Source organism: Zosterops lateralis (assembly GCF_965231275.1).
Source record: "Zosterops lateralis genome assembly, chromosome: 14".
Lineage (NCBI taxonomy): Eukaryota > Metazoa > Chordata > Aves > Passeriformes > Zosteropidae > Zosterops > Zosterops lateralis.
The window spans coordinates 6,993,455-7,018,472 of record NC_139774.1 but is presented as its reverse complement, the minus strand read 5'-3'; the positions used below and the strand labels follow the sequence as shown (position 1 = coordinate 7,018,472).

Below are 25,018 nucleotides of genomic sequence, written 5' to 3'. Positions count from 1 at the left end.
TTTCTTTTAAAAAATTTTATTGCTACCACTCAAGTCATACTACATAAAATAAATCATATATACAAAACATTTTTAAACCAGTTGTTCCGATAATGCACCACATTAAATACAGACTCTCAAATTATGGAAGAGAGCTAGAACTTTCCAAGGAGACACATGCATTGGATGGGTTTTTAATCAGTTCTCACTACCTAAAATAATGTGCTTAGCTCTAATGTGTAAATTGCACTGTAAACGTACCCCATATTAACAATTTTTATTCCAGGAAGATAAAGATACAGTTCCTAATTAACTGAAGTCCTAGAGAAAACAGGGAATATCTTCTCCATAAAATATGCACTACTTCAGTGCACTAATTGTGCAGGTAATACTGCATCCAAAAACACAGGAATAAGGAAGTACAAATTATCACAGGTAAAATAATATGAACCTTGCCCTTGCAGAAGCCAACCTCCAGCCACCTCCCTCTGTCAGTGAGGAGCTGGAGAATGAGCTCACACAGAAAATGCAGTCACTTCATTATGTTCTTAATCCATGCTTTCTGTGTATCTGATCTCTTCAAAACCCTCCCTTCTCACAAAATGCCACCAATCAAGACTATTACCCATCAGTTGTCTATTCCAGGAAACTGAGTGGAAGCTGTTTTCTCTGCTCTGGAGGAAAAAAGTTGAGTTAAAAACTAATTGAGTTAAAACTAATTGAGTTAAAAACTAATGTGAAAGTCCAAACAATCTTCAGTAAGAAGTTTTATGATTGTAGCTTATTTAGCAATTCTTACAGAAGTAGTAAGATGAGAGCCCAAAACTCCCTTTTCTCTGGCTTTTGTGAGTCAGACAGCTCATTTCCCACAGGAAAGTGTCAACAGAAATAATAAATGCAAATAGAGTTGTAATAAGAAGAATTACTCCCAGATCCAAAAAGGTGGGAAAAGTCAGTAAAAACCCCTATAGCACAACCAGAAATGATTAAGTTTCTTTCGACAACCCTTACAATAAAGCAGTAACCCATGCAATTATTACAAAATATTGAAACAAAAGTAAAATGAACTCGCCCTGTCCTAAAACAGGAATCACACTTTAAAAACAATCAAACAGGGAGACAGTTGAGAGTCAGCAGGAAGGTGAGCTGCAAGAAGCACAGTAGAATACCAGACACAGGTCATTACTACTTAACTCCATTTTTATTAGGAATTTTTATCCACACAGACTGGAATGCAAAGAGAATTGCATTGCCCCTGTGTAGGATTTCTATTAGACCATTTACTTTCTATGCCTTTCCCCCCATTAGACAATCTACTATATACCTTTGCATTTCTGGCAAAAAAGCAAGGCTCACAAATATGCAATTTCTTTCCTCTTCACTCTGCTCTGAAAAGCTTCACCTGAGCTAGTAATGAAGTGTTTGCTCACCTTTTCTTATTATCTTTTTTTATTTTCTGTCTATAGACAACCTGACCTTCCCTAAATGCACCAAAAACTATTTCAGTAGCATGTCAAAGTGACATGGTACACACAGCCATGATTTTCTCACCACAACAGAGAATAAGGGAAAAATCCTTCTCCAAGCAGATCCTCAACTACATCATTATGTGTTAACCCTGCTGCCTCGCAGTCACCACCATTGCCCAGGATTCTCGAGTGCCCCAGTTACTGAAACTTTCTAGAGAACATTGCACTAGGCCACTTCTATCCATGACAGAGTCTTATAAAAATGTAGATTTTTAATTTTTTAAATTTTATTTATTTATTCGGTTCTGCTTTTCCTGATGTCCAAGAAGATGATGTTCCCCATTCCTTACTCCCTGAATAGGTCTCAAACCAAACTGTCATTCAGCAGATACTCAGTTTAAAAATACAGAGCACGCTAAAGGCTGTCCCAGAATAAGAGCCACAGCTCTGTGTCCCAGGGAAGCACATCCTGAGCAGCCTGACCCTCTGCAGCTGTAACTGCTCTCTACTTGCCACTAAGTGTTCTTGCAAAATGCATCTCCTTACCTCTGGTAACACATCCTCTTTCATTCTTTGAGAAGTGAGCCACTATCAAACAGCTCTAGAAGACAATTTTATTTTTTAAAACATTTCCCATGGGAGCTGGAAGCACATGCAGTTGCTCAGTTCATCAGAAGGAGAATGATGTAGCCAAAATCTCCCCTGTCCCCACATTCCCTCTCCCCTCATGCCTCTTGGAGGCTTAAAACAGTGTCATAAGCAAAAAAGAGAATGAGAAAAGTCCCTTTTTGTCCTGCTATTGCACAAGCTGATTATATCTTCTGTAATCTTTCAGTAAAATAACCCAAATATCCTTTTAATTGACTATTGTCGTAAGATCAATATCTCTAGCTTTCCAAATAAATATTTCAGCTTATTTCTGATATTTAGGGCAGAGTAAGAGACACGTACCCAAATACTTAATTTTACCCTACTGACATCTTTTCAAATATCACTGTAATATCAACTGTCAATAAAGGCAGAAAACAAAAAAATAACACAAATGATCTTAAAGCTCCAAAGCATCTGAAGTCCAGCCCTCAGACTTTATGTCTGCTATGCTAATGTATTACACTACCATTGGGTAGATTAGCACACTGACACTAATATCTCAGTTTAATTTTATTGAATGGCCATTATTTGTAGTTAGTAGGTCATAATACTTCATCCCTCTGTGGCAATAAGGGGATGGGGATGGTGAAGTGCATGGGTAGGTTGTCATGTCCACAGCAGGTTTTTTAAAAGAAAAAAAATCTGCAGTGCACAAAAATGTGTGTATGTATGTATATATATGTGTGCGTGAGTGTGTATCTCACTGGTAAAACAGAAAGTAATATAAGGGATATTACAATTCAGTGAGAATGAGACTGTCCATAGTACATTTATCTTGCATCTCCAAATCCAATGCATATAATTCTAATTGCAAGCATGTTTGCATATCCTCACCTCATCAGCATCTCCAGGGACTGTGTAAAAGCTTTTAAAAGGAAACAATAAGAAACCAGCTTGCCCCCCCTCTCCTGCCCCTTTCTTTTGACTGCAAGATTCATGACTTGGTACTTTTAAACCACGTATTTCAGGACTCGGCTCAAAGGAAAATGGGAACTATGTTTCACCATACTTAAAAGTATCTGCCCTCCTATAAACAGTGGGTCTCAAAGTATATGAAAACACGATTTGAAAAGAAGAAAACAAAAATAGCTTTGAAACACACAGAACAATCAATTGTGCAGCTGTATCAGAAAACACTATTAATTCTATTTTCTGTTCATATTCATCATGAGTGACAAGCAACACAAATACACACATATATAACACACACACATATATATACATAACAACATAAATAACATATGCTCCTTCATCACACTTGATGAATGCTCTTTCTGACTTTTAGGGCTTATCTCTGCAGCTGTATTTTCCTCTTTTTTGCAGCCAAATACCATTTTCAATCCCTTCCAAACAGGCTAAGAAAGATTGGGATTCAGTTATTGGGAAGTATCTCACCAAGTTTTTATCCTTGATTTTACACAAATCTTTATAACTAATAATTCCTGAACTGCACTTCATTTCTGCATCACCCAAGTACATTTTTAGATTTAACACAGAGAATAGAAACTGACCACAATATTAATTTCATGAGACCCAATAATACCTAGCACTGATCTATTATTTCATTCCTAAGAATCCAACTTTTTACCATTGTTTTTAACTAGTTCTTTTTACATAATTTGATTTACTGATCCCTGCAGCTCTTAAAATAAACAATAAAATTGTTGTCAGCACACCTATCATCTTATCCCGAGTGGGTTTAGGTTTTGCTTTTTATTAGAAAAAGCTACTGCATATGACTGCAAAAATGTAATAAGTATAATTGGACTGAATTATTCTTTTTTTTCCCCCCAGCTCTGATGTCAGCAGATCACACACACTGCACACAAAGACATCATTGGCCAGTTTTTAAAACTGTGTTTAATTCATGCCCTTAGGAGTGTCTACATGGCAGCACCAAGGGCCTATTTCCAGATATTAGAGTGGTACAACTGACATAATACATAATGACCTGGAACATGGCACAGAATTAAAAGATGCAGTGTAGAATTACAGATAAGCCCTTGGGGGAAGGTTTTAACACGACTTTTGCAGCAACTGTTATGTCCATAGAGTAGTGATTACAGAATAGTGTCAAGTCTATCACTTAGGAATGAGAGCATTTTTCCCTAGAACAGGGAGAAATTTAATGGGTCAACAGCACTCCAGGTAGTTAAGTACAAAGAATATGAGAAAAAAAACTCAACTAAGATCCAAAAAATATATGTATAAAACCCAGTTTTGATGCTGGTGTTAATGTTAAGGCTGCACCACAGAGGTAGCACTTCACACATCCTCTTGCACAAGCACAGGACTGTAGGACCTGTGGATCCAAGTGTCTCAGCCCATTACAGGCATCAGACACTGATACCTCACCAAACTGCAGAGGGGTAGGATAAAGAGATTTTTAAGACAGAATGAATACTTTCAGTGTTAGAACTTCAATTAAGATTCAAATCTTTTAGTCCAACGTAAGGCTAATTACATATGACTTTCAATTACTTTTCTCACTTTTTTACTTTGTTAAACTGAACTGCTCCTCCTCACCTGCCTGCCATGATCTACAGAAAGGCTGACCCTGCACTGGTGAGTGGGCAGGAGGCAGTATTAGCAAACAAAAAAGGACAAGGAACTCTGCTGCTAATTGCTCCTGAATTGCTTTGTTTTGTTTCAGTGATGTTTCTATTTCCAGAAGATTGATTTTGGTTGCTTCAAGGATATCACATCATTTATTCTGTAGAATAGACTGTTAATTAATTTTTTTAAAAATAGGTTTTATTTATAAATTAAAGGTTCAGTGCCTATATTTAATCCTACAAGTTACCTAAGCAGATGTCCACCTATACCAAGCAGGACACCAAATCCTGCGCAGAATAAATAAGATCTGACAAACATAGACAGTACAAATACAGATAGTTTGGTATTCTAAACCAATATTTTGAATTTATAGAAGAGAAGTCGCTCACTTAAAATGACTACCAGAATTCTTAAAAATGGCTACAATTTATTCAATGATTTGTATTAAATTATTACCTACAAAGCACAGATGAAAGAGATATGTATGTAAATCATCCTCTCTATGTGCCAAATAGAATTAGCACCTAGGGATATAAAGGTACAGATCTCCATCCTTCACTTGAATTTGGTGTGTCCAGAGTGTACCTGGGAATTTTCTTGAGGCTGTTTAAACTGTCTTGAGCAAATCACCTGTATGCATTGTAGTTACACACCTCAGCTCAACAACCATTCCCATGTGAACAGGATTTAACTGAATAAATTAATAAAGATTTAGGAGATATTTTTAGGCCTAATTCACAGCAAATGGGTTTCAAGTTACAAATTTCTATTATCATCAAATGACTTTAGGTAAGGCTTCTGCAGATAAATGCTTTAGGATAGGTCTGACATGGGCAAAGTATTCTGCACATTTTATTCTTAGACACTGCTATTTTTCCTGCTCAGGCTAATCAGCAAGTGGAGATCTGTGGGGAAAACCCATTTTGCAGCTATTTCTGATACTACCTCCTCTTTTCTCTTTTCTGACAGATAGGTCCACTGACATGCCCAAGCCAGTACATTTTTTTTATTTTGACAATGAAAAAATAAATTACTTAGAATTACCTTCTATCACATTCCAGATGTCATGTCTGGCCTCGGTGCTCTCCTCATCTATGTTGTTAGGCTTGTATTGCCCATTTCATATCTGATCCATTTGGGACACCAGATACTCTTATTGCTTTAATACATTATTGAAGCAGCAGGAATATTATTTTGAAAATGGGAAGCCGTGTTCTCCTTGAACATTTCAAAATCAGTACCTACATCAATTCAACTCTGTCTTAGCATTGAGTTTACTGGATGTGTGAGAGAAGCATAACAATGAGTCAAATCTAATGACTAAAATTAACAGGCGTCTAAGTTAACTCCAGCCATCCTTCTGGAATCCAATTCCCAAAGGCTACATCTTCTCCTGTGCCAAAATTAGGATGCTCAGTCACGACCTTTCTCTTCCTCATCCTAATTTCAGAACATTCGTAACTTTGTCCCAAACAGAAACAGGAAAACTACCCAAAAGACTTCTGACATATCAGCTGCATCATACTGGCAAAAAACTGAAAGCTTGATAAGCTGTATGACACACTGAATGCTGAAAATCTAAATACAAAATCTGGATAGGGAATATTCAGTTGGTCCTGTCCTGTTTATAAAATAAAACTTTTGAAAGTTCTTAGTAAGCAGATCTCAGTGACCAAACTCTAATCCATGCAAAATGCACCCCCCTACCCCCGAAAAAAGGGAGTTTCCTCTTCATTATCATATTTTCCTACAAAATATGCTTTTTAACAAATTCAATCTCTATTCCCTTAAGAAAAGCTTCAGAAATCTTACAAAAGTCCCTTCCTTTCCATTCTAAAGCTAGTAAGATCCATCAGTTTTTGCAATCCAAGTTATTTGCATTTATAACCACAAAGCCATTAGACTTGGAAGATCCGTGACTGATCTGCCAGGATGACACTGCTCACAATCCCATTAGCAGACAGGGTGTGACCTGAGTCAGATCAGAATCACTTGAACTCAAGACTCTGAGACTAAGGGTCTCAAAGAGTGTCTGAGTTCAACTGATTCCAATCAGAGTTTAATCAGGTCTCTGTTTCCCATAGACTAATGCAGACAATGAAGATCACTTTTAACGTTCTGTGCAGCCAGAACTGCATTTTAATGCTTCACACTGCACTGAAAGTTGAATCAATACATGGGCTACATAAGAAGCATGTCTTTGTATTGTGCACATTTATAATTTAATTTAGAAAACATCTCCCTCATTGCTTTTTCTGTTACCTTGTCTATACATGAAACTTCTTTTCTCCAAGAAACAATTTAAAACTAGTTCGCATTTGAGGTAGATGAAAAGTCAGCTGGAAAATGTCAGTCCTACCCAACACAGCAAACACATCTGATGAGAAATTAAATGTTTATCTCAAATATATCAGACCTGTCTGGGAGCCATTCCTTCAAGTCAGGGAATTTTTAAAGTGATCATTTTGTAGAAAGTACACCTTTCTTTTTTTTTTTTTTTTTTTTTTTTTTTTTTTTAACCAATCTCTGAAATTACTCCTATGCTTTACTTAAAAGTCTTTTATACATCAACAAAAGGACAACACATGCTGCAACTCAGTAAATCAAATTCAGAGCCTTGGGAAGCATTTACTTGATTAAATGCCCAGGTGCTTTGAGGTGACTGCAAACACTGGCCATAAAGCAAAAGCACCACTGGCACAGCAGGTTCAGCACAGAGCCATCCCCGAGGCACAGCATGGACACTGGAGCTGCTGTGTCCCCTCCTACACATCCTCACCCACTCTTGAGCCCATGTGAGCAGTGGCCATCCAGCCACAGCCCTTCAGCAAAATCTGCAGAACCACAGAATCATGTACATGTCAGGACTGCTGTCACTTACCATGGTAAAAAGTCATGGTGGCTTCCACTGTCCACCTGGCAAGAAGACCTTTTAATTTGTTTAATGTACAAGGATAACACTAACACAATAACAAACCAGCACCCCCTCCAAGAGGCAGAGTGTTCATGGGAAATGTGCTGGAAGAGTTTTTTAAAAATAACTCCTCAACAGCAAAGTCTTAGCAGGGATGGGGACTTCAAGATAGTGCTGCCTGCAATATGAGGTCAGAAGGAGAGGATGCTGTGTAACAAAATGGCCACACTTTTATGGGTGAGCAGGTTTCCCAGGAGACAACCATGGGATGATACAATAAAATTATCTGTGCCATGTCTTAAATGGGTAAGACAATTCTGTATAAGCCAGTTCAGCATTTCTCTCATTTCCCAGTACACATTCTCAAGTATGTAGTTAAATGATGTGTTAGGAGAAATACCCATCTGTTTGAGTTTCATTTGGGTCACTCAGAGTTTTTTAATTGTCACAACATATCAGTATTTTTGATACAAATTTACTTTCAGATATTTCAAGCACTGACCAGAATTCATCACTACTGTCATGCATTATCTATGTTCACTTAACTTAATGCTAGAACCAGTGACTCTGCAAAATCTCTCTCAGGTAGTAAATCTCATTTCTAACCATAGACCAGAAATTTAGTGAACAATGTCAGCAGTTTAATAACTCTCCTGTTAAGGTTAAATGTTTTTCTCCTGCTGCCCCTCCAAGCTGACAAAAGAGAAATCACATGAACATCAGTACTGCATTATAGAAAACATTCTTTGGAATTTAGTCTGTTCATATTGTGATCCACATTTCATAGAGACAGAACCTGAGGCAGTAAGCAGCTTGCTCAAATGGCTCCACTTCTCAGAATTTTCAGCACTAACCATCTCAAATTTTTGATGCTGAAAGCATTACGAGTTTGTTATTGGTGCAGTGGATCTGGATCAGCTTTCCATTTACTCCAAGTCTCCTTCTATTGACAGATTCCAGCATGACTGCAGTGCCTTAAAAGGGTATTAATAATTTCTCTGTTCTTGGAATAGCAGCGACCCTCCAAAATTCAGAATACCAGCACCTCACTCAGAGAGCAAACTTCAGAGCCTTTGCATTTTCTCTGTTAGGTAACAGAAACCATGCTCTGGGTCAAGCCTACAACTCTGTGTGGAGGAAAACCAGGTTCCTTCTACTTTTTAGGTCACTTCTTCATTCACATTTCTGACTGTTTATATCCTGGAAACCTTGACACATGCCAGACACAGCCCCTCTCTCTCAGCATCACTTCTGTGTGTCACTCCCAAAGGTTCACCATCCCCTGGCCCCTGCAGGCAGCTTCAAGTCGAGCGGTGTTCATCCCTTATGGCCACAAACAATAAATATGTATTTGCTAAGGAGACACCTGTGGTAGAACTCCCATTGCCAAGAAAAGAACTATAGATTTTAAAAAGTAACCATGAACTTGCTTTAATTCTACCTGCAGCACAGGATCTTTCCTAAACAAAAAGCAAAATAGACCAAACCAAATTGCCCTTTGCCATTATTTGCAAATAATGTTCAGGAACAGAGCAGTGATATTTAAAGGAAAACAAGCCTTTAAATTACAAGTAAAATAAATAAAATTTGTGACTACTTTGGAGAAAAAACCCAGAAAATGTTTGAACATAGAAATGTCAATACTAGTGTGTGAAAGAAGCAATATTAGAAGATCCAGAGAGCAGAATGGCCATGAAAACAGATGAAATCAAAGAAGAAATAAAATTTTAAGGAATTGTCCTCCTTAATTGTGCCTAAATTACTCCTGTTGTTTCCTGCAAACCGTAAAAACAAATGAATGCATGAGTAGAAAACAAAAGCAAAACAATAAAGCAGTAAAAGTATTTATTTCTTTTCTACCTGCCATATACAAATTATACTTAAATTCTAGTAATTAAAAAAGAAATGCTTATAGTGAAACTTCAATACCTGTAAATCCTGACTTAAGTTCTGGCAAGTTTACAGACTGAAAAGTCTGAGAGTCTCTTGAACACGTAAGGAATGACTTAGAGCTACCCACATAAACCTGGCACTGCAAATTTCACATGTTGCCAGTAGGAATGAAGAAAAAAAATTCAGTGCTCTTGGCTGTGATTTGCTTGAAGGTTTCAGGCAAAGCTTGGCACAGGTGTACTTGAAAGAAGAAAGTGCACGTGCAAATTCTGCCTCTTAGCAACAAGATGTGATCATAGTATTGGGTTTAAAAGGCAGGTGATGAATCACAAAGCCCTCATAAATAACAAGATGGCAATACACCCTCTTTGCACAGTGTAAATGCCACGAGAGGAGGAGATGGAAAGGGAACTATCACATAGCTAAGCCACTGCCATCTGCACAATTAATATATGCTCTAAGCAATGAGGGAGTAGGAGGAAAAGCATCATCACTTATGACTATGTAGTCATTAGCCAAGATCCTCATCTTCATTAGACAAATAAATTAAAATTCACATTTACTGAAGCTGTCACGGTGGCTCCAAAACAATACTCTAAAAATGGTCCCACTGGATTTGGATGAAAATGATGCCTTTTGAAAGAGTGGTTGGTAAGCAGAAGCATGACATCAAATACACTGACAATCCTGTGCTATTAATCCAAGGCAAGCCTCCCTTCCCCCTCTTCTACAATAAGGAGAAAAAAAAAAACAGAGCACATGCTAAATTTTAGTGGAAAACAATGACTCAGGATAATAAAGGTCTCTAATTCAATAAAAAAAAAAAAAAAACAAAAAAAAAAACAAAAAAACAAAACAAAAAAAAAAAAAAAAAAAAAAAAAAAAAAAAAAAAAACACCACCACCTGACTACAAAACCACCCTGCTTTTCCAAAACGTTAGAGCTTGGAGAAATTTTACATTAGAAAATTGCTAAACAGAAAGCATAGATGAGCACAGGGATGAGGTAGAACCAAGGAAAGCCAGAAGGGAAGAGTATAATGCATTTTCAAAACTATCATAAAAAGCAGGAAAATTTGGTCAGTGCTAACACCATATCTGATGAATTAAAAATTGGGAGGGAATTTTTAGGAGGGGTAGGGCACTATTTTTATTACTACTCAATATTAAAAATAACACAAAAGTTATGGAGAAGAAGACAAGGGGAATGTTTCTGGTAACGCTGACCCTTTGTACCAAGATTGAGAAGGACGTGTTTACCTACATGGAAACTCTTCCATTTTCCTGCACACATCTTCCCTAAAACATTTTTAGTAGATAAATCCCCTGATGCAGAGCTGACACCCTGTTCTCCTGACTGGCATCACACTTTCAGAAGGGAAGACAATGAATTGTCACACAAGGCCTGACCTGTCAATGTCTTTTAAAAAGCACTTTAAACATCACGTTTTCCAGGGCTGGTAAGAGGTGCTTAACAACAAATAACTGTGAGGAATAAAACTTTTCACTTGCTCATCTCTGTCTAAACTGATGAGCAACATGAATCCTGATACCTTGATCTTTTCTCTCAACTGAAACAGAATTTTTAAAGTGTCAAAGCTAAGTATAAGGATACATTATCTTTATAAATAGGGGTTTAGTTTAGGTGTTGTGCCATGGGCACAATATTAAATTTGCCACATTCCTTCCCTATTTTGCAGGAGTAGGAAATTTGGGATTCTAGGAGTGATATTCAGCCCAGCAGTCTCCAGGTTTATCAGCTGGGCCACCACACATCTAACATCACATTGGATCTACTGATCCAATACTTTACAAAGCAAAATGAAAACTGATCTTACTACATACTGCACTGACAAATACAACTTAATAAAAAAGTTATCCAAGTTAAAAACCTGCTTTACCAATGCTTTTTTCTTTCATATGGGTAATAATTATCTTTGCCTATCTAAAGTTTGAGCATTGCATCCATTAGTCATGTATTCAACAGCAGCATTCAACATTTTATCCATATCCTTCAGTTTTAATGATGGGCAAATAATTTGCTTGTAATTATGCTGTGACTTCTTTATAACCTAAAACCACCCTGCATCAGAAGATGAAGATAGAAGGCTATAAAAAATAATCTTGAGTATATCTTCAGTATCTCTTTCTTCAACAAGAAATAGACTACTCTGGTTGGGAGAAGGGGTGAATGTTTCTTTAATACACAGCAGTGTCCTTAGAAAATTCTTTTTCAGATAAATATTGCAACTCTTGAATGCATTTCTGGAAGGCATAGCAAAGTTACATGAAAATGACTAATGGCATATCGTTCTTATAGCTACTCTACCACCTCTTTAAAAATCCAACAGCAACAAAAATTGTCTTCTCTCTGTTATACGTGCCATTTCCCCAGCAACACTAATGCTGTGAAACAATATTCAAAGGCATTTCAGGATAACCATAATGTAATATTTGTGATACATTCCAATTGTATGTGCTTTGGAGACCCCCTTGTAGGAGCAGCTCACACAGACTGGTGTTTAAAGATGCACAGTGCCTCACTCTCAGTTGTTTGCCAAGAATAAGATATACCCTGGGATGGAACTATGAAATAAGCTCCTGGTGTGTGTAATGAAAAATAGACGGAGAGAGGGATGAATATTCAGTATTGGCCTCCTTGCTTTCATCTTGTTTTCCATCTTGTGCACGGATGGTCTTCTCTGCTTTTTAAAGGCAACCAAAGGGAAAAGACATGAGCCACCTCCTAGAGAGTGAACAACATGATGAAAACACAGATGATGATAACCCCCTGAAAGGATAGAGTTTATCAGCAAGGTTTAACAATAATTTACCTCCTCAGCTGACCACCACCTGCAGTCATCTGAGTTCAAGGGATTTCTAAGTTCTTTCCAAGTAGTTTTCATTGCCGCCTGAAATTTGGTTAACATTTTGGTAAAAATATCTATGAGGTAGAATGTAACAAGCTTTATGATTACAATAAATTAATGTTTTCTTGGTTTCCCACGTCAGCAGAAGCATTCCAAATTTTGTTCTGAGTGGTTCTTCCTATGCAGTATCACCCATATTGTCTTGTTAAGGTACAAGACTATTATTCTAAAGTGTACATCTTGTTTTTAAGTTAAAAAACCCCAATGCTACATGAAGATCTATTGCTGAGAGCAAATTTTTTTCTAGCATTTCTGCCAGTAACAAATGCTGAAAAAAACTGCACAACAAAGAAAGTCACAAGAGCAAGGGACAAAAAGAGAGGACAGATTCTGTGGATGTCAACATTGTGATGAAGAACATTTTCCTTCTAGCTCCAACATTTCTGATACTTACCCAGGTATCTCCAAAGGGGGATAGGTTCTGGATTGACAGAAACAGCTCACTGAAGTAGGCTGAAAAGTTATGATCCCTAAGAGAGAAGCCAGCCAAATAATGCTGGACCCCATGGTCTTAACCCTACTGTTCCAGTTTCCATTAATGCAAATTAAACTGAGATCTCAGTGTTTCCCCAGCAGCTACACATCCCTTGTTTTCCTCCATACTAACACGGAAGAGAATGTACCATAACATTTCTCAATATATATTGAATAAATTTTCCATTACCACTTTAAATAGGAAAAAACTGGCATGCAACACCTTCTACAGAGATATCTCAGTCTTGCAGGGATTGTTAAGGTCTATCACTACTTTTCTATGTGAAAACAAATGTTAGCTTTATAATCCCCAGTGGCTTTACAACCCCACAAAGGGCTTTGGGAAAAGGAGATTTTTCCACATTAAAAGGTCATATGCTTTCATATGCCTTTCACTTTTCAAGATAAATTTTTGGAGCAAATACTTTAAAATGTCAGAGTTTTAATAAACAATCCTGAGACAGATCTCTGTCAGTGAATGATAACAAAGCCATAAGCTATAAATATTTTTTTGGGCAACACACATGAGGAGCAGGGGGCCACTGTGCAGCAGAAAAATTGTGATATATTTGCCATTTTGGAAATACAGTGGGAAGACTGGCACCACTGCAGGGCTCAGTTCAAGGCCCCTCCCTGCAAGGAAGATAAAGATGAATTGGAGCTTGGAGCAAGTCCAGAGAAGGGCAGTGGAGCTGGGACAGGCTTTGGAGCCTGTGTCTTACCTGCAGCACCTGAGGGACCTGGAGGTGCTCAGCCTGGAGAAAAGGAGTCTCAGTGGAGACCTTCTCACTCTCTACAGCTCCCTGGCAGGACAATTTTAGCCAGATGAGGGTCATTCTCTTCTACCAAGTAACAAGCAAAGAGCACCAGTAAGCAGCCTCAGGCTGAACTAGGAGAGGTGTTGATTGTATATTAGGAAAAATTTCTTTACTGTAAGGGCTGTTAAGCATAACAGGCTGCCCTAAAGAGGTGGAGTCACCATCCCTGAGGGATTTCAAAGATGTGCAAATGTATCAGCAACAGCCACCATAGAAAAGAAATAGTAAGCTGTTGAAGAATGTAATATGTATTCGATATTCTGCAATTACTGCAGTATTTTTAAAAAGGTGTTCTCAAAAATGACATGCTGTGTCACATGAAGATGGAGAAAACAGTGACCTGACAATTCAGAAGCTGAGCAGGATAAGGCACTCTGGCAAACCCTCCCTGTGAAAGGCTGAATGTGGACTTCAGCCCATATGTGAGAATCATTCAGGGTCCTGAAGATGTGCTTGTTTCTGAACAACTGCCAGAAAAGATCATGTCCATAGAACGCTGGGGATCCTCACTGTATTGATTACACCACCCTGAAACACCTTCTGCCACTGGAGCAGCACTTTCTGGGGGAACAGTCTCCAGGTCACGTCAGGGAGGTGATTGCTGAGGTCCTTTTTGTTCTGACACGAGGAACATGCCTCATGTAGTTCTTTCCTTGTGACTTGATCTCACAGTCTCCTCCTGGCCCTGAGACATTCCTGCCATCTGCTCCCACAGATGGCACATTCGTGTAGATTTTAAAAAAGAGTTTTCCAAACATTTCCTATTCTCTCACTTCTCGTATAGTTCTAGACTACCAGATGCAGTAAATGTTCTAGGAATGACTATTCAGAGAGGGAAAAAAGCAGCAGGAAAAATAAAATTATGATCTTACATACGTAATTTAGAGGAGAAAAAAATTTCTAGCCACTGAACAGCAAGCAGAAATATCTGCATTATAGTCTAAAAAATCACTGATAGGCATAGCTTTAAATGCTCTTCTGCAGAGGCTTACACATATCCCAAGTCTGGAGAACTCACATGGAAGCACAAACTCCCAGAATTCCTTGTAACTTATCCTAGTTTCTCTCCTAAGCAGGACTGAAATCTGTTCCAAGAAAAGCTCTCTTCAATTACTTTGCACATTGAAGACCACAAGAAATTTCAATTTTCAGAGAAATAAAGAAATAGACCCAGGAGATGCAAGGAAGAAAGACCCCAAAAAACCCCTTACACTTGAGGAGTTTAGATAATTCTTATCTCTCAGAAAACATTTTACCATTCTGTGAAGTTTAATAATAAAGTGGGATAAAACACTGGGTGAAAAAATCAGCCATTATCTTCCCAGAAAATGCATTAAAACATAAAGGAAATTTTTTTTGGTTGAAAAAAAAAATCACCCAAACTAGATACTTAACTAGAATAAAAACTAAATCCAAGTACTTACATCTTCAGATAAGACATTTGGTAGGGAAAAAACCCCATATTCTTTCATTCAATAAATAGTATTCTGCAATGTCTTACATTAAAAGTGTAAAAGAAAAGCTCCAGCTATAAAATCACAACAACTAGAAAGTGATTATACACGAACCACAAGAGCTATTACTGATTCTACAGACAGTGTCCTAACTTTTATTTTTCTTACACATGCAAGGACCCAACCCTGCTCCTGCTTCTGAGATCCACCCCACATTTTACCAATTTTAGTAAAAACCCCCAATATGTGCAAGTAGAATTTATACATATACAAATATACTGTATTTATTTATCAAATATGCATCATATATTTAAGCATGTGTTTGTAGACACACATTTAGCATCTATCTCATTAGCACAATCTTGATAAGAGCATTTTGAGATTTTATGATTTCCTTCCAGCTGGAAAATCTCCCTTCTCAGGATCACCAACTACCAGCTCAAATGATATGATCAAAGACACTGCAGAAGAGAAAGATAGATTGCTGTAATTCTAAATGATATAAATGATTACATTTTAATTTAATATTCAATGTCTGGTGACCTCTATTTGTTTTTGGAATATGCAATACCCTTGAAGCAACTTAAAGTATTTCACAGTTCTGTAGCTGATTGAGTTTTTCTTACTAATAAAGACTAAATGCCACAGTCTGTCTGTAAGGCAATAAAAGTCAGAATTTTTTTCACTTCATTGTAATGGAATAATTTTGGATAATAGGGCTTTTAATGGAAAGGATTCCTGTGACTTAAAGCTTTTTTTTTTAATTAAGCTTAATTGAATTAATTATTCACATACTAATGACTTAACAGCCACTTCATAAAAAAATAAAAGCAAAAGTCCTTTCTGAATACTTACCGTTCTTAAAATCTAATAAAGGGATTGAAATAGAAAGATATCTTTGTTTTCTTTCAGATAAGGGAGATATTTAAACACAGCTATTCTCCCTCCTGCTGAGGATGAATGGCGAAAAGATGCCATATCCTACAGAAAAATGCATAATAATCTATGAGTCCTTAATTGAAAAGAGGTATTTATGAGAGTCAATGACCTCCATTTTTTTCCCCAGAAATTGCATCTTTCCTTAAACTGGCTTACTTTGTGAATGGGCTGCTATGTAGGAGAAGTGGAACAATGTGATTCTGAGAAAATAAACCAGGTTTGTATCTATAACCTGGCCATCCCAAGGTGCACATGAGGGCTGGCATTTTATAATTCTTCATAATAATGCTTGGCAATTATGTAGTGTTTTATGGGATCAAAGCACTTTACAAACTAATTAATTAATCTTCACAGCACCCCTGTGAGAAGGTAGGTTTTAGCATTCCAATTTACCAAATGGAACAATTGAGCAGAGAATCTGGATGATTTGTTTCATGTCCAAATCTTCAGTTCATAGAAAGATAGTGCTATTAGAAGTAACAGTAGTTGCATTTCTCTGCTTTATTCTTTGGAACCTACAAAATAACTATTTTCATGAGAAAGGAAAACAGATTCTGGGCCACACCTTGGGCTGATACCTTGTTTATTTAAAACAACAATTAATTCACTTAAGTGACATTCTTGGATTCAAGTTCCTTTCCTTATTGACTGTGCAAGAAAAGAGCCATGATCAGACTTGTCCTGCCCCAGGATTTCCAAATAATGAGATTGGGGTGGTAAGGTTTCCTTCTTAATGCAGAAATTCTTTGTACTTGCAATTCTACATAATTGTACAGTATTCAATTTTTCCAGGTCTTTGCAACAACTGCATGACTTCAGTTCGAAATTATGTTTTACTACATTTGCATTTATTTCTGCAAGTTTCCAAAAAGTTCTTGCTTTACCTGCATACAAGACTTAAAGGTTTTTACACATGTCTATATATAATAACAGCCTTGAAAATCTGGACATAGAAATTGAATTCACCTCATTTCTTGTGCAAGACTAAACAACTGCATGTCAGACTGTGAATTAGCTTTGGCAAGTGTTGGCAAAGGAGAAGTCAGTAATTGCATCTATAGGTGTGAGCACCAGCACAAAAAATTACCTACTTAACACAATGGAAATGCTTCTTCACAGATTGATATTCTCATGTTCGAACAAGCCTTATAAAAATTACTCTTCACTTCCTCTTTGCAATGCCTATATATCCAAAATTAAGAAAACTTGTATTTTAATTGGAGAAAAAAGCTATTGATACTTCAGACATCCTAATAAAAATATGCATAATATTTACTTATTTATTTTAACAAATGGCAACACTACTCTGAGATGCTATTGATGCTATTTATGCTGCAGGGTACCTCATTATAATGTTTATTTTCTCTTCTTCCCTGAGGCTAGACATGGCCCCAGTTGGCATGAAGGGCTGCACAGCTAAGAGAGATGATGACCACAAATGTGATGGAACCAGAAACACCTGCCCCCTTGACAGGTATCACAACCAAGAACAGAGCAGCCAAAATACCTTCTCCCCTGAAAAGAAGTTCAGGTTCTTCTTATCTCCTCTGAAATCCCCAAAGTGAGAAGGATTTAGAGAAAATCTTTTGTTTAACATGAATGTGCATTAAAAGTACTTACACACACCTTCTGTCCAGCTGCTGAAAATATAATATTGTAGCAAAAAGGTAGGACAGGTCTCTTGCTTTCTTGCAGAAGATATTTTGGAATAAAAAGGATATTAGAAATATTGCAGGCAGTCCAATGACTTAATTTTAATTCACAGAATCACAACATTTTAAGGGGTTAGAATGGATCTTAATGACCCTCCAGTACTAAACCCCTGCCATGGGCAGGGACACCTCTCATGAGGCTGCTCGAGCCCCCTCACACCTGCCCTTGAACACTTCCACAGTTCCAGCTAGTACAAATGATTGTATGATTTTAAAACTGAAAAATGGAACTTAACCTCCAAATTATGCTTAGGATTTAATTAAAATTAATCTCTATCAGAAAAATAAATCAAAATATAAAATAAAACAACTCCCCCAAAACAAACAAAAAAACCCCCAAAAACAACCTCCACAGCTGCCCCGCCCCCCCCCCCAAAAAAAAAAACCACCAAAAACAAAATCCGACAAAAACCCAGAAAAAAGAAGAAAGTAGCAAAATAAATATCAGATGCTTTACTGAAGGGTAGTTGATGTGAACAATTCACCTCTCAAAGAATAATGTCTGGGAACTAAAGATACTTGCAGAGCAGTCGCTTTTAAAATTGTCTGTCGGATTTCATAGACAATAAGCTGCCTGTGAGGAGTCAAACTGCTGAGCAAGCCTAATAATGCAACAAAAATGCCCCCAAAATGCTGTTTTACCAGAGCAAAATGTGGGAGAGCCTATTTAACTTGCAGAAGTGAAAATTTCCAAGCAGCTGAAAGCGAGTGAGCAGACAGCAGAAGGCACAGCTGAGAAAACACAAAATACAGTCATCCAGGACTGCTTAAGATTCATGTGAGTCAATGCTGGGAGCAGGAAAGAGAGAACAAAGCAAGGCCATCATACACATAATTCTCTCATTTGTGGGAGATTACTGTGTTCCATCAGTCAAATAGGAATTATTGCTGGCTGAGTTGGAGACTCGTAGCTGGTAACGCATTAGATGAATCTTGGCAAGTAAGACTGGGCTTTCAAATGGGAAAAGTCTTTAATTTCTGAAAAAAACTCTTGTTTTCTGATTCCTTTTGTTTTCCTTTTGGCTAAAAAGGATGGGAACATCATTACTTCACAGAACGTGGCTTGTATCAGGAGTTCTGTATATATTCCATTTTTCTGTAAAAAACACCCACAAAGTTCATTCCCAAAAAGCATAAAACCATCCTACAGAAGAGATGCAAAGCATACAATGCTCTTGGTCATGTAATTATCAGTTCTCTACCCACAGTCACAGGGCTCTCATGTGAGGAATGTTGGGAGAAGTGTATGCAAGAGTCAATATCTCTGTAAACGGCCTTGTAATGGTGCAAAACCACAGAAAACATCTTGATCTTCAGCCACTTCTTCAGCTGTATTTCATCCTTGTATTCTAAACTAAATTTCCCCCCTTTACTCTGACACATGGCATTGCAAGACTCTCTACCAGCAAAGAGGCAAGTTCCAGAAAGATACCATAATGCAGTTACACCAAAAGCAGTAATTCTAAATTGGCAATAGAAGGATCTTACTTGTCACCATTCTCAAATCTTGCATTCCTATCCCTGGAAAAAAAAATCCAAAAACCTGGTTTTTGCAGCTTTCAGAGGCTGCAAAAAATCAGAGAAGTGATACTTCCCCAGGCTTACCCAGAAGAAAGCAGAAGACAGCTGAACTTTCCATCCACATTTTAGAACAGGTTCGATGTCAAAAGTCAGGGGAAGTTATATATACATATATACATATGTATGTGCAAAAATAAATCTAAGAAATAACAAATCTTAGCACCCATTTCTGCTATTATATAAACCACATCTTTTAACACAGAGAAATTTAGTTAAAGTTGTATCTTTTCCTCAGTTCTGACTGCATCTTATTCAAGCTTTACTCAACCTACTGTTAATCTAAATTTACTGTTCTAAATGTTGTCAAATCACTAATATCCTCTTGCAAGTCATCTTAATTTCCAACATAGTAATTTTCCCTGTAATGACTCTTCATTTAAAACTCACATTTACAATTTTCTACCACTTAGGTGATTTAAGTATATCATCTATTGAACATCCTGGTCTTGGCAGCAATGAATAATTTTCTTGACAGATGGAATATGAAAAAAAATAAATAAAACATTTTCCCCAAACATAAATAGCTGGCAGTTATCCCTCAGAAATAAAAGTCCTTCTTAACTTAAAAGCAACCAGCATGTCAAAAAAAAGGTCAAGAATTTAGTTATGCCCTTAACTAATGCCCTGTCACAATGAAGGCAGGCTATGAGAACAACACACCAACCATTTAGATGTCTCTATTGATTATTAGCCATTTTTCTTTTTTCCCCTCCTTCTCTACCCTCTTTCAGCAAGAGCATAATCCAGGTGCTCACAAATCTGCCTCTTAGACCTTCCTGAAATTTACCTTCCCAATGTCAAATCTAATCAGATGTGACGTGCACACCATGTATGAATTCTGCTCACAAAAACAAAGAGAGCAACGTTAAGGGATCACTGCTTGCTGTATGAAATAGAAATTCAACTATAAGGACACAAAAGAAAGGGCTGATTAAATTTATACTGATAAGACCACCTACAGTTCAATGAATTTACAGCAATCAAGGTAAATGCAACCAGATTCACAGCAATATTTATACGTGTGTGTGTATTATGATGATGTTTATAAATAGATGTATGGGGAGGGGAAAAAAAATCAGACTGATACTTAAAGGAATGTCAGTTTAGAAAAATGAATCTTGAAGTAAGAATATGTTACTGCAGGTATAAGCTAAACCAAATTAATACAGCAACAATAGTAGTGATTTTCAGAATAATAGTGTACACGGGGTTTTAGATATGTGACAAATACAACTAAGCAAACATTTTTAAGATGTGGAAATTACTAATAAGCAAGAATTAAATATATCAGTACTGTGGACACTGGAAATAATAACTTTTGAGTGGAATTTAGATGAAATAGATAGATAAAGCTACTTAAAGCTATAAAACTAAAACCTTAATATTAGAATGAGAGCATTGATTGCCACTCGGTCCAGGGAAGGCAAAGGGAGAATATTGCCAATCCCATGGCCCTGCTGTGTTACCACTGATGCATCTTCCCCATCCAGCCCAGGATCTGAAAGATGTTTTAGCCAGAAAGCCTTTCTGAGACCTGCTGAGCTGAGTCTGAGGGGGAGGAATCCATTCTACATCTCACAAGACTTGTCTGTGGTTCATTAACAATCAGGACATATAAGAAGGGATTTTCCTACCACGTCATCTCTTAGATATCTGTAATGTTCCATAGTCTCTGCACCAGGACACACAAGGAGCAGCAGCGTCCTTCACCTCTGTGCTGTCCAGGCACACAGCTGCCTCAGGAGGGAAGGGAACTGCAGTCCCCAGTGTCAGGGCTGCCACAGGAGGGAGGGGAACTACAGTCCTCAGTGTCAGGGCTGCCACAGGAGGGAAGGGAACTGCAGTCCCCAGTGTCAGGGCTGCCACAGGAGGGAAGGGAACTGCAGTCCCCAGTGTCAGGGCTGCCACAGGAGGGAAGGGAACTGCAGTCCCCAGTGTCAGGGCTGCCACAGGAGGGAAGGGAACTGCAGTCCTCAGTGTCAGGGCTGCCACAGGAGGGAAGGGAACTGCAGTCCCCAGTGTCAGGGCTGCCACAGGAGGGAGGAGAACTGCAGTCCCCAGTGTCAGGGCTGCCACAGGAGGGAAGGGAACTGCAGTCCCCAGTGTCAGGGCTGCCACAGGAGGGAAGGGAACTGCAGTCCCCAGCGTCAGGGCTGGCTCGGGCACTGTGGGGTGACAACCATCCTGCCCCTGCCCTCAGTTACAGCTCATTGCATCAGAACAACGTCAGAATTCACACCCACCATTCCTCTTGTGCCAGCTCACAGGGCAAAGAGAATACTTGAAATGCAGCAAGTAGAGTCTTAAAAGAGATGTAAGAATTGATAATCTCAAATGTGAGATTGCTAGGTAGACCAGAATACTAGAAAATTATTTCCTAAAGTGAACTATTTTGCCTAGGGAAAAAAGCTGTCTAAAGACCTTTAACTCTGGGCTGTGCTACAAGTCCTACAATAGGAAAAAATCCCATTTTAGAATTATCCTAAAACCATTTTGGAAAACATATTGTGAATGCAAGTATTGAAGAAAATAACTCAGGGAAATAAAAGCTCAAAGCATTAATAATGATTCTTCTAATTACATTAAACTGCTTTAAGTAAAAAATAGACACCATTTCACTTTATTGCATCTCATAAAAGACATTAAAACTGATTCACTATTTATGCTGAATGAAAAGGAAGAAAGGTTTCACCCAAAACAATGAAACAGTACCAACATGGGCTCAGCTCAAAAAAAAAAAGAAACAAATAAAACCCTCAAAACCTTAAAGTATATTTCACGAAAGATTTTAAGCTTTTGAAAAACAAATGAACATCAAAAAGAAACTCCCAGTAAACAAAACTTTGTTTTACTTGGTTCTTCTATGGGCAATTGTTTGTGAACTCTATTTACTGTTTACCAACCTTTTAAAAAAATAGAAATTATTACACATGGTTAAGTAGCCAGAATAAAAAATGCCATAAATAGAAAAAAAAAATAGCATTATTGAAGACATCAAATCTGGCATTTATTTCTAATTTATTCTAGAAGCTAATAATAAAGATTACAATTTCAGAATCTTAAATTGAAAACTACACCAAAACCATGGTTATATAGCTATCACTCCATTAATATAAATGTGTGTAATGTGGTTGGTTTATATTTCACTTTAAACTACAACTGCATTTCAAGGAACCAAGGATGTGTTGGGTCATTGAACAATCACAAAAACTCCAGCCTTACTCCCAGCCATAGCGGCAGAGCCTGAGCTGCCCCCAGGGAAAACACAACTGGGCACAGCCCACACTGGTAAATACAATACCCAGCTCTGCAGCGCTTTCTGTTGCGAACCCAGACAAAGCTCTCAATTATTTATTGCTGAGAAATGGATTATTTCTCAACTATTATTGGTTGAGCAATAATATCAATGGATGTTGCTCACCTATTATTATTAGTTAACATGACTAAATAGACAATTTCCCAAGTTTTCAGAACTTCTCAAGAGTGAAGCCCTTTTGTTGATTTCTTCAGTCACCCCTCTCCAAATAGTCATACAGAACAACAGGCTATAAAACATTTCAAGTCATACCTGATCTTAGTGAAAATCAGAAAGCTTATTCATCTGGGTCACATACAAACCAATGTAATATTTAATCAAAAATATTTTTGAAACGTATCAGTTAAACTATCAGTTCAGCTGTCATATACATTTTCTGGTTTTTCCTCTAATCCTCATTTTGTATTTCATATTTCAATTCCTTTGAAGAAACAGTTCTAAACCAGGCTTTTAATCCAGAATGAGTATTTCAAATAATATTTACAGCCTTATCTGTTCTTAATACAAGTCTCTGAACTGTACTAAAAATGGCAGTTTATCTCAAAAAATAGTATTAAAAAATCCTTAGATTCAGAATACAAATTTAGAATACTTCTTTTTTTCTGGAATATCATCAGTTATATAGAATACAGAAAAAAAAAAAAAAAAAAAAAAAAAAAAAAGAGCAAGGAATAGTTTTTATTTTTAGCTTTTTAATCATGGTTTTAAACGAAGAGACAGGAGACTTAGAAAGGGTTCATACTGACCTGAGCCCATAAAGGACTGTTCCATCTGGATGCAGGCGAATCATTCTGTTCTTCACAGTGACACCATGAACAAATGACTTCTTGTCATTCAGGAAATAGGTGTCGGGCACCCAGAGCTGGTCAGCTACTCTGTTGTCCAGAGTAAGGTTTAGAGGTATTACATTATAGGACAGCCTCTTATCCCTCCACGCCTGCTGGAAGTACATTGTCAAGGTATAGTCCTGTGATTAGGAAAAACAAACAAACAAACAAACAAGGTTTGCATTGAAACAGATGGCATACCTATGCAAAAAAAAAAAAAAAAAAAAGACAATTCAAATTCACATGTATTCATTGTAACTGTTCCTAAAGGCAAATGTTTCTGTTCAGAATTTCTATAAGTAAATTTATTTCTTTTTACAGTACTGAACATCTTGTATACACTTAATAACAGCAGTGAGAACACAAAGAAGATGGGACATTTACATTTTATGAATGACTTGGAAGTTCTCATTTCAATATTTAAAAATAAAATTTTAAAAAATTGTAGACATTTAACAGCCTGCAATTTCTGTAGCACTTTACAAGCCTGGGAGTTCTAGGAAATAGGAACATTCACAGATCCAAATTTAATTTCAAGGTCTTCACTGTATTCAACAGAGCTCTAGATGAAGCCTTCTGTCTCTGAAGTTGTAGTCACCACCTAAAGACTTCCCTAAATTAAAATCTCTTCAAAGTCTGCCAACTTTCCCCAGGGCACTGAAATCAATGGGAATTTTTTGAGGTTCCTATGTCATACACTCTTAGTTTTAGTTGTACAAATGAAGTAACTGGTTACTTCAAGGGGACAATTCAGAGAGCACAATTAGTATCTCAGTAAATATTCGCAGCATTATGAGACTTGCATGGTCTTGCCTCTGGCCACCACTATACAATGCTTCAGAGATGTTTTGACCTCTTGGTTTTTTAAAGAATAATATATTTACAAAGGTTACATCTTTGTAAAATCTATTATACAGACACAGAATAATCATTACATTTAGTCTACCCTAAAAATTCTCTACAAATAACACAAAAAGTATATTGAGAGCTGTGGAGAAAGACTTGTATAAATGGCAATGTTAGTTCTTATTCTCTGTTTTATATTTCAAAGAAGAGTCCACTGTTTGAAGTATTTTTTATTACAGGTGGAAAATAAAAAAATTATCTTCCTGCTGAACTACTTAAAAAACATATGCCAGAAGTATATTTTACAAAGGATATTTGACATATGAACACTAAAAAAAACTTCTCAGAAAATACAAGAATGTTTTTTTCTTATTCTGCAGTTTCACAGACTGAACACTCCAGTAAGAAATCACTGAAATTTTGTTGCTGTAATTCTTCTCTTTACAATGTACAATGTGCCCCCTTGAACTAGGGAGGGCGAGTGAGAAATGTGGCTATTTCAGCACAGTTCTGTAAGCAATGACACAGCACTCTGAATTAAGTGACCCTGCCTCTTCTGCAGAACAGTGTGCACTCAGATGGATCAGTATAAACTGGTTTTTAATAGAAATGTGCATTTCAGTGGTGGAAACACTCTTATTTTTTGGCTCATCCCTCCCC

At 37.3% G+C, this 25,018-nt stretch overlaps 1 protein-coding gene across 3 annotated transcripts in view; it reads right to left on the bottom strand.

Moving 5' to 3' along the window:
* Positions 1-25,018, bottom strand: part of GABRB2 (gamma-aminobutyric acid type A receptor subunit beta2) — a 136,127-nt gene that overhangs the window by 65,382 nt on the left and 45,727 nt on the right. For all 3 annotated transcript variants that reach the window (XM_083871414.1, XM_083871413.1, XM_083871415.1), the window contains exon 4: positions 23,432-23,652. In XM_083871414.1, the coding sequence (XP_083727540.1) occupies positions 23,432-23,652 (221 nt within the window). The remainder of the gene's footprint in view (positions 1-23,431; positions 23,653-25,018) is intronic.